Source organism: Tachyglossus aculeatus, chromosome X4, assembly GCF_015852505.1.
Source record: "Tachyglossus aculeatus isolate mTacAcu1 chromosome X4, mTacAcu1.pri, whole genome shotgun sequence".
Classification (NCBI taxonomy): Eukaryota; Metazoa; Chordata; class Mammalia; order Monotremata; family Tachyglossidae; genus Tachyglossus; species Tachyglossus aculeatus.
Window position 1 is genome coordinate 49008 of NC_052098.1, and position 9645 is coordinate 58652.

Here is a 9645-nt window from a genome sequence, read left to right on the forward strand (position 1 = left end):
ATTTTCTTTCTAGCTCTGGAAGGTTATAATTAATGTGCTTTTCCTAGCGACTCTTCCTCCCTGGGTCCACAAAGATGGGCTAGTTCTCTCCCTAAATGGGCTTAGACAGCCCCCTTATCAATCAATAGCACCAAGCGCCACACGACTCCGATTTCTCTCCACCCGGCCGAGGAGGAGCGCCGGAGACTCAGCACTTCTAGAATCCAGCCATCACTGGGCCTTCATCTCTGAGGTTTCAGTGGAGGCTTAGCAACGTGTGACGTCCCTCCCCCTAAAATGAAGCTTTCCACGATTCATTCATTCAATCGTATTTATTGAGCGTTTACTACGTGCAGAGCACTGTAATAAGCGCTAGGGAAGTCCAAGTTGGCAACATATGGAGACGGCAGATACCCAACAACAGGCTCAGGGTCTAGACAGATAACAAAACAAAGCATGTGGGCTGGTGTCAAAATCGTCAGAACAAGTAGAATTAAAGCTATATGCACATCATTAACAAACTAAATAGAATAGTAAATATGTGCAAGTAAAATACATAGAGCAATATATATTGATATTTATTTATTTTATCATTTATATTATGTATAAGTAAATATGTACAAGTAAAATACATAGAGTAGTATTCATTTTCATTTATTTATTTATTTTATTATTTATAATATATGCCTAACATATATAATATAAAAATTATGTATTTATTTATACAATCCAAATCTGCTCCCTGGCCATTAACGTCAAGGCCTTCCCACCTCCTATTTTGTTCCTTTGACTGGCATGCTTGGATTCCTAGACTCAGCCCTCTTTTTCCACTCCCCCTCCCCAAAGTGTAGTGCTCTGCACATAGTAAGTGCTCAATAAATACGATTGAATGAATGAGTCGCCCTACCTCCTTCCCCTCCCCACAGCGCCTGTATATATGTTTGTACAGATTTATTACTCTATTTATTTTACTTGCCATATTTACCCTTCTATTTATTTTGTCAATGATGTGCATCCAGCTTTACTTCTATTTATTCTGATGACTTGACAACTGACCACATGTTTTGGTGTCTGTCTCCGTCTTCTAGACCCTGAGCCCGTCGTTGGGTAGGGGCCGTCTCTATATGTTGCCGACTAGAACTTCCCAAGCGCTTAGTCCCGTGCTCTGCACACAGTAAGCGCTCGATAAATACGATTGAATGAATAAATGAATGAATGCAATCCATTTTAGTGGCACATTCCCCCCTCGGGGACCTCAGAGACCACCCAGTTCTCACCCTACTATTACCACTCACAGAGAGGTGCTACATAGAGAGGACAGAGAAAACGGGCCGCTCCTAGTCAGGCAGGTTTAATCCCACTCCAATCCCGGGAGGGCTCAGCACATGGCCGCCCACCAGTCCAGGGACTGAGCGCAGGCCGTTTATGCTGGTGGCGGTTTCGATGCATCCTCTCCTCTGCATAATCTCACCCGTGACTGACAGGGACAACTCCTCTCGGCCCTCCCCGAGATGCTCCCACGGGAGCCAACCCTCCTCGCTGTCCGTTGAGTTCAACGGCTTCTCGCTGGCCGTAGAATGCAACGGCTTCTCGTTGACCGTTGAGTTCAACGGCTTCCCGTTGGCCGTTGAGTTCAACGGCTTCTCGTTGACCGTTGAGTTCAACGGCTTCCCGTTGGCCGTTGAGTTCAACGGCTTCCCGTTGGCCGTTGAGTTCAACGGCTTCTCGTTGGCCGTTGAGTGGGACGATGGCATCCCTCGGTCTCCACGGTAACAGTTCGTCACTCTTAATCCCTCCTCAAAGGGTGCCTCCTGGCCCGATAATCACCTTCCCAGACTGAGTCCCCCTTTTCCGCTTTCATTCATTCATTCAATCATATTTATTGAGCGCTTACTGTGTGTGCAGAGCACTGGACTAAGCGCTTGGGAAGAACAAGTCGGCAACATATAGAGACGGTCCCTACCCACCTACAGGCTCACAGCCTAGAAGTGGGAGACAGACAACAAAACAAAATATGTGGACAGGTGTCAAGTCATCAGAGTAAACAGAAATAAAGCTAGATGCACATTATTGACAAAATAAATGGAGTAGTAAATATGTACAAGTAAAATAGAGGGATAAATCTGTACAAATATATCAATCAATCAATCGTATTTAGTGAGCACTTACTGTGTGCGGAACACTGTACTAAGCGCTTGGGAAGTACAAGTTGGCAACATATAGAGACAGTCCCTACCCAACAGTGGGCTCACAGTCTAGAAGGGGGAGACAGAGAACAAAACCAAACGTATTAACATAATAAAATAAATAGAATAGATGTGTACAAGATCAATCAATCAATAAATAGAGTAATAAATATGTACAAACATATACATATATACAGGTGCTGTGGGGAAGGGAAGGAGGTAAGCCGAGGGGGATGGAGGGGGGATGAGTGGGAGAGGAAGGAGGGGGCTCAGTCTGGGAAGGCCTCCTGGAGGAGGTGGGCTCTGAGTAGGGCAAATCACTCCTGCTAGGGCCCTACTGCCAGTTTTCCTCCTGCCGGTGTTGATCCAGGCTGGCTTCGGAGACATTAGAGGTACTCCAGGGAGGTGGTGGCAGCAGGGCCTGGGATGGAGTAATTTTGAGCTTGTGCCTGCGGGACTGGGATCCGGGATGGCCACTGTGTGCAGGGAGTGGGACAGAATACCGACGGTCACGGGATGCATGCTGACAGGGTGAGGCCTTCTCCAGCTCCTTCTGTTGGTGTTCAAACTCTTCCTTTACAGCAGTCCGGTTCTTATCCAGCCAGTTGATGATTTCGTTGCATTTGTCCAGGATTTTCTGCTTATCCTCATCACTGATCTTGCCCTGGAGCTTCTCATCCTCAACCGTTGCCTTCATGTTGAAAGCATAGGACTCGAGGGAGTTCTTGGAAGACACCTTGTCTCTCTGCTTCTCATCTACATCGTTGTATTTCTCTGCCTCCTGCACCATGTGCTCGATGTCTTCTTTACTCAGACGCCCTTTGTCATTGGTGATTGTGGTCTTGTTTTCCTTGCCTGCGCTCTTGTCCACAGCAGACACATTCAAAATGTCACTGGCGTCGATGTCAAAGGTGACCTCGATCTGAGGCACACCTCGGGGAGCAGGAGGGATGCCAGTCAACTCAAACTTCCCAAGCAGGTAGTTGTCCTTGGTCATGGCTCTCGTACCTTCATAAACCTGAATGAGTACACCAGGCTGGTTGTCTGAGTAGGTGGTGAAAGTCTGTGTCTGCTTGGGGGGATGGTGGCGTTGCGCTTGATCCAGACAGTCATGACCCCTCTCGCTGTTTCAATTCCCAGGGACGGGGTGGTCACATCTAACAGCAGAAGATCCTGCACATTCTCAGACTTGTCTCCTGACACAATGGCCGCCTGGACAGCTGCACCTTAGGCGACAGCCTCATCCTGATTGATACTCTTTTTCATCTCCTTGCCATTGAAGAAGTCCTGTAGGAGTTTCTCGATCTTGAGGATTCGGGTGGAGCCAGCAACCAGGACGATATCATGGATTTGGGACTTACTGAGCTTGGCATCTCACAGGGCCTTCACCACGGGATCCGGGGTGCCACGGAACAGGTCAGCATTCAGCTCTTCGAAGCGGGCTCGCGTAATGGAGGTGTAGAAGTCGATGCCCTCGTAGAGGGAATCAATCTCAATGCTGGCCTGGCTGCTGGAGGAAAGGGTGCGCTTGGCTCGCTCACAAGCGGTACACAGGCGGCGGACGGCACGCTTGTTCTCACTGATGTCCTTCTTGTGCTTGCGCTTGAAGTCGGCAATGAAATGATTGACCACGCGGTTGTCAAAGTCCTCCCCACCCAGGTGGGTATCTGCAGCTGTTGACTTCACTTCAAAGATCCCATCTCCAATGGTGAGGATGGAGACATCAAAGGTACCACCTCCAAGGTCAGAGATCAACACATTTCTCTCGGCACCAACTTTCTTGCCCAAGCCATAAGCAATAGCAGCGGCAGTTGGCTCATTGATGATACGGAGCACATTGAGACCAGCGATTGTTCCAGCATCTTTGGTCTCCTGACGTTGGGACTCATTGAAGTAAGTGGGGACTGTGACCACAGCATTAGTGACTGTCTTCCCAAGGTAAGCTTCAGCAATTTCCTTCACCTTTATCAGGACCATAGATAGCACCTCTTCTGGATAGAAGCTTTTGGCCTCCCCTTTGTACTCCACCTGGACCTTTGGCCTGCCTGCATCATTCACCACCGTGAAGGGCCAATGCTTCATATCTGACTGGACAACCGCATCATCAAATCGACGGCCAATCAGACGCTTGGCATCAAAAACCGTATTGGTGGGGCTCATCGCAACTTGATTCTTTGCAGCATCTCCAATAAGACGCTCTGTGTCTGTGAAGGTGACATAACTGGGGGTGGTTCGATTTCCCTGGTCATTGGCAATGATTTCCACTTTTCCATGCTGGAAGACTCCTACGAAGGAGTAGGTGGTGCCAAGATCAATGCCAACTGAAGGTCCCTTCGACACTGTGCCTAGGATCCGGGACGATACTGTGCAAGGAGTGCATAGGGTTGCCGCTGCGTTGAATGAATATATGAATATATATATGTACAGGTGCTGTGGGGAGGGGTAGGAGGTAGGGTGGGGGGGATGGGGAGCAGGAGAGGAAAAAGGGGGCTCAGTCTGAGAAGGCCTCCTGGAGGAGGTGAGCTCTTAGTAGGGCTTTGAAGGGAGGAAGAGAGCCAGATTGGCGGATGCGCGGAGGGAGGTCATTCCGGACCATGGGGTGGACGTGGGCCGGGGGTCGTCGGTGGGACGGGAGAGAACGAGGCCCAGTGAGGAGGTTAGCAGTGGCAGAGGAGCAGAGGGTGCGGGTTGGGCTTGAGAAGGAGAGAAGGGAGGTGTGGTAGGAGGGGGCGAGGGGATGGACAGCCTTGAAGCGAGAGTGAGGAGTTTTTGCTTCGCTTGGCCTTCAACTCCGAGCTTTCCGTGGGGGCTTATTAGCGTGAGCTGTCCCTCCCACCTGCCATGAAGCTAGCCATACCGCCAAACTGCTCCTATGGATTGGCCATCACAGTTGCCTCCTATTTTCTCTCCATGTCTGGAAGGTTATAATCACTGTGCTTTTCCTAGCGACTCTTCCTCCCTGCGTCCACAAAGATGGGCTAGTTCTCTCCCTAAATGGGCCTAGAGAGCCCCCTTATCAATCAATAGCACCAAGCGCCACACGATTCCGATTTCTCTCCACCCTGCCGAGGAGGAGCGCCGGGGACTCAGCACTTCTAGAATCCAGCCATCACTGGGCCTTCATCTCTGCGCTTTCAGTGGAGGCTTAGCAGCGTGTGACGTCCCTCCCCCCAAAATGAAGCTTTCCTCAATTCATTCATTCAATCAATCGTATTTATTGAGCGCTTACTGGGTGCAGAGCACTGTAATAAGCGCTTGGGAAGTCCCAGTAGGCAACATATGGAGACGGCCCCTACCCAACAACAGGCTCAGGGTGTATTCAGGCAACAAAACAAAACATATGGACTGGTATCAAAATCGTTAGAACAAGTAGAATTAAAGCTATATGCACATCATTAACAAACTAAATAGAATAGTAAATATGTGCAAGTAAAATATATAGAATAATATATATTTATATTTTTATTTATTTTAGTATTTATATTATGTACAAGTAAATATGTACAAGTAAATTACATAGAGTAATATCCGTTTCTATTTATTAATTTTATTGTTCATATTACATACATAACATATATAATATAAAAAATTATGCATTTATTTATACAATCCAAATCTGCTCCCCGGCCATTTACGTCAAGGCCTTCCCACTTCCTTTTTTGTTCCTTTGACTGGCATGCTTGGATTCCTAGACTCAGCCCCCTTTTTCTTCTCCCCCTCCCCAAAGTACAGTGCTCTGCACATAGTCAGCGCTCAATAAATATGATTGAATGAATCACCCTACCTCCTTCCCCTCCTCACAACACCTGTATATATGTTTGTACTGATTTATTTCTCTATTTATGTGACTTGCCCATATTTACCCCATTTATTTTGTCAATGATGTGCATCTAGCTTTACTTCTATTTATTCTGATGACTTGACACCTGACCACATGTTTTGTTTTGTTGTCTGTCTCCGTCTTCTAGACTGTGAGCCCGTCGTTGGGTAGGGACCGTCTCTATATGTTGCCGACTAGAACTTCCCAAGCGCTTAGTCCCCTGTTCTGCACACAGTAAGCGCTCGATAAATACGATTGAATGAATGAATGAATGCAATCCATTTTAGTGGCACACAGAGACCACCTAGTCCTCACCCTACTATTACTACTCACAGAGAGGTGAAGCATAGAGAGCACAGAGACAACGGGCCGCTCCTAGTCAGGCAGGTTTAATCCCACTCCAATCCCGGGAGGGCTCAGCACATGGCCGCCCACCGGTCCAGGGACTGAGCGCAGGACGTTTATGCTGGTGGCGGTTTCGACGCATCCTCTCCTCTGCATAATCTCACCCGTGACTGACAGGGTCAACTCCCCTCGGCCCTCCCCGAGATGCTCCCACGGGAGCCAACACTCCTCGTTGTCCGTTGAGTTCAATAGCTTCTCGTTGGCCGTTGAGTTTAACGGCTTCTCATTGGCCGTTGAGTTAAAACGGCTTCACGCTGGCCGTTGAGTTCAATGGCTTCTCGCTGTCGGTTGAGTTCAACGGCTTCTCGCTGGCCGTTGAGTTCAACGGCTTCTCGCTGTCCGTTGAGTTCAACGGCTTCTCTTTGGCCGTTGAGTTCAACGGCTTCTCGTTGGCCGTTGAGTTCAACGGCTTCTCGCTGGCCGTTGAGTTCAACGGCTTCTCGTTGGCCGTTGAGTTCAACGGCTTCTCGTTGGCCGTTGAGTGGGACGTTGGCATCCCTCGGTCTCCACGGTAACAGTTCGTCACTCTTAATCCCTCCTCAAAGGGTGCCTCCTGGCCCGATCACCTTCCCAGACTGAGCCCCCTTTTTCCACTTTCATTCAATCAATCTATCGTATTTATTGAGCTCTTACTGTGTGCAGAGCAATGCACTAAGCTCTTGGGAAGTACAAGTTGACAACATACAGAGACAGTCCCGACCCAGCAGAGGGCTCACAGTCTAGAAGGGGGAGACAGAGAACAAAACCAAGCATATTAACAAAAGAAAATAAATAGAATAGATATGTACAAGTCAAATCAATCAATCAATAAATAGAGTAATGCATATGTACCAACATATATACATATATACAGGTGCTGTGGGGAAGGGAAGGATGTAAGATGAGGGGGATGGAGGGGGGGATGAGGGGGAGAGGAAGGAGGGGGCTCAGTCTGGGAAGGCCTCCTGGAGGGGGTGAGTTCTCTGTAGGGCAAATCACTCCTGCTGTGGCCCGATGCACAATTCCTTTGCTCCCACTGTCACTGTTGATCCAGGCTGGCTTCGGATACATTAGAGGTACACTGCCTCGTACACCATGCGCTTGATGTCTTCTTTACTCAGACGCCCTTTGTCATTGGTGATTGTGGCCTTGTTTTCCTTGCCTGTGCTCTTGTCCACAGCAGACACATTCAGGATGCCACTGGCGTCGATGTCAAAGGTGACCTCAATCTGAGGCACACTTCGGGGAGCAGGAGGGATGCCAGTCAACTCAAACTTCCCAAACAGGTTGTTTTCCTTGGTCATGGCTCTCGCACCTTCATAAACCTGAATGAGTACACCAGGCTGGTTGTCTGAGTAGGTGGTGAAAGTCTGTGTCTGCTTGGTGGGGATGGTGGCATTGCGCTTGATCCAGACAGTCATGACCCCTCCCGCTGTTTCAATTCCCAGGGACGGGGTGGTCACATCTAACAGCAGAAGATCCTGCACATTCTCAGACTTGTCTCCTGACACAATGGCGGCCTGGACAGCTGCACCGTAGGCGACAGCCTCATCCTGATTTGTACTCTTTTTCAGCTCCTTGCCATTGAAGAAGTCTTGTAGGACTTCTTCTCGATCTTGAGGATTCGGGTGGAGCCGCCAACCAGGACGATATCATGGATTTGGGACTTATTGAGCTTGGCATCTCGAAGGGCCTTCACCACGGGATCCAGGGTGCCACGGAACAGGTCAGCATTCAGCTCTTCGAAGCGGGCTCGCGTAATGGAGGTGTAGAAGTCGATGCCCTCGTAGAGGGAATCAATCTCAATGCTGGCCTGGGTGCTGGAGGAAAGGGTGCTCTTGGCTCGCTCACAAGTGGTACGCAGGCGGCGGATGGCACGCTTGTTCTCACTGATGTCCTTCTTGTGCTTGCGCTTGAACTCGGCAATGAAATGATTGACCACGCGGTTGTCAAAGTCCTCCCCACCCAGGTGGGTATCTCCAGCTGTTGACTTCACTTCAAAGATCCCATCTCCAATGGTGAGGATGGAGACATCAAAGGTACCACCTCCAAGGTCAGAGATCAACACATTTCTCTCGGCACCAACCTTCTTGCCCAAGCCAAAAGCAATAGCAGCGGCAGTTGGCTCATTGATGATATGGAGCACATTGAGACCAGCGATTGTTCCAGCATCTTTGGTCGCTTGACGTTGGGATTCATTGAAGTAAGCTGGAACTGTGACCACAGCATTAGTGACTGTCTTCCCAAGGTAAGCTTCAGCAATTTCCTTCATCTTTGTCAGGACCATAGATAGCACCTCTTCTGGATAGAAGCTTTTGGTCTCCCCCACCTGGACCTTTGGGCTGCCTGCATCATTCACCACCGTCAAGGGCCAATGCTTCATATCTGACTGGACAACCGCATCATCAAATCGACGGCCAATCAGACGCTTGGCATCAAAAACCGTATTGGTGGGGTTCATCACAACTTGATTCTTTGCAGCATCTCCAATAAGACGCTCTGTGTCTGTGAAGGCGACGTAACTGGGGGTGGTTCGATTTCCCTGGTCATTGGCAATGATTTTCACTTTTCCATGCTGGAAGACTCCTACGCAGGAGTAGGTGGTGCCAAGATCAATGCCAATTGAAGGTCCCTTCGACATTGTGCTTGGGATTCGGGCCCATACTGTGCAAGGAGTGCATAGGTTTGCCGCTGCGTTGAATGAATATATGAATATATATATATGTACAGGTGCTGTGGGGAGGGGAAGGAGGTAGGGTGGGGGGGATGGGAAGCAGGAGAGGAAAAAGGGGGCTCAGTCTGAGAAGGCCTCCTGGAGGAGGTGAGCTCTTAGTAGGGCTTTGAAGGGAGGGAGAAAGCCAGATTGGCGGATGTGCGGAGGGAGGTCATTCCGGGCCAGGGTGTGGACGTGGGCCGGGGGTCGACGGTGGGACGGGCGAGAACGAGGCCCAGTGAGGAGGTTAGCAGTGGCAGAGGAGCGGAGGGTGCGGGCTGGGCTGGAGAAGGAGAGAAGGGAGGTGAGGTTGGAGGGGGCGAGGGGATGGACAGCCTTGAAGCGAGAGTGAGGAGTTTTTGCTTCTCTTGTCCTTCAACTCCGAGCTTTCCGTGGGGGCTTATTAGCGTGCGCTGTCCCTCCCACCTGCCATGAAGCTAGCCATACCGCCAAACTGCTCCTATGGATTGGCCATCACAGTTGCCTCCTATTTTCTTTCCAGGTCTGGAAGGTTGTAATTACTGTGCTTTTCCTAGCGACTCTTCCTCCCTGGGTCCACAAAG

At 49.5% G+C, this 9645-nt stretch overlaps 1 protein-coding gene and 1 pseudogene across 1 annotated transcript; both read right to left on the reverse strand.

Annotated features, from left to right (window-relative positions):
* Nucleotides 1-2499: 2499 nt before the first annotated feature.
* LOC119948181 (heat shock cognate 71 kDa protein-like) lies at nt 2500-9010 on the reverse strand. The gene is given in 3 exon segments (XM_038770107.1): nt 2500-3020; nt 7532-7973; nt 7976-9010. Coding segments are annotated over 3 exon segments (1998 nt in total).
* Nucleotides 3393-4387, reverse strand: LOC119947986 (annotated as a pseudogene).
* Nucleotides 9011-9645: the final 635 nt, after the last annotated feature.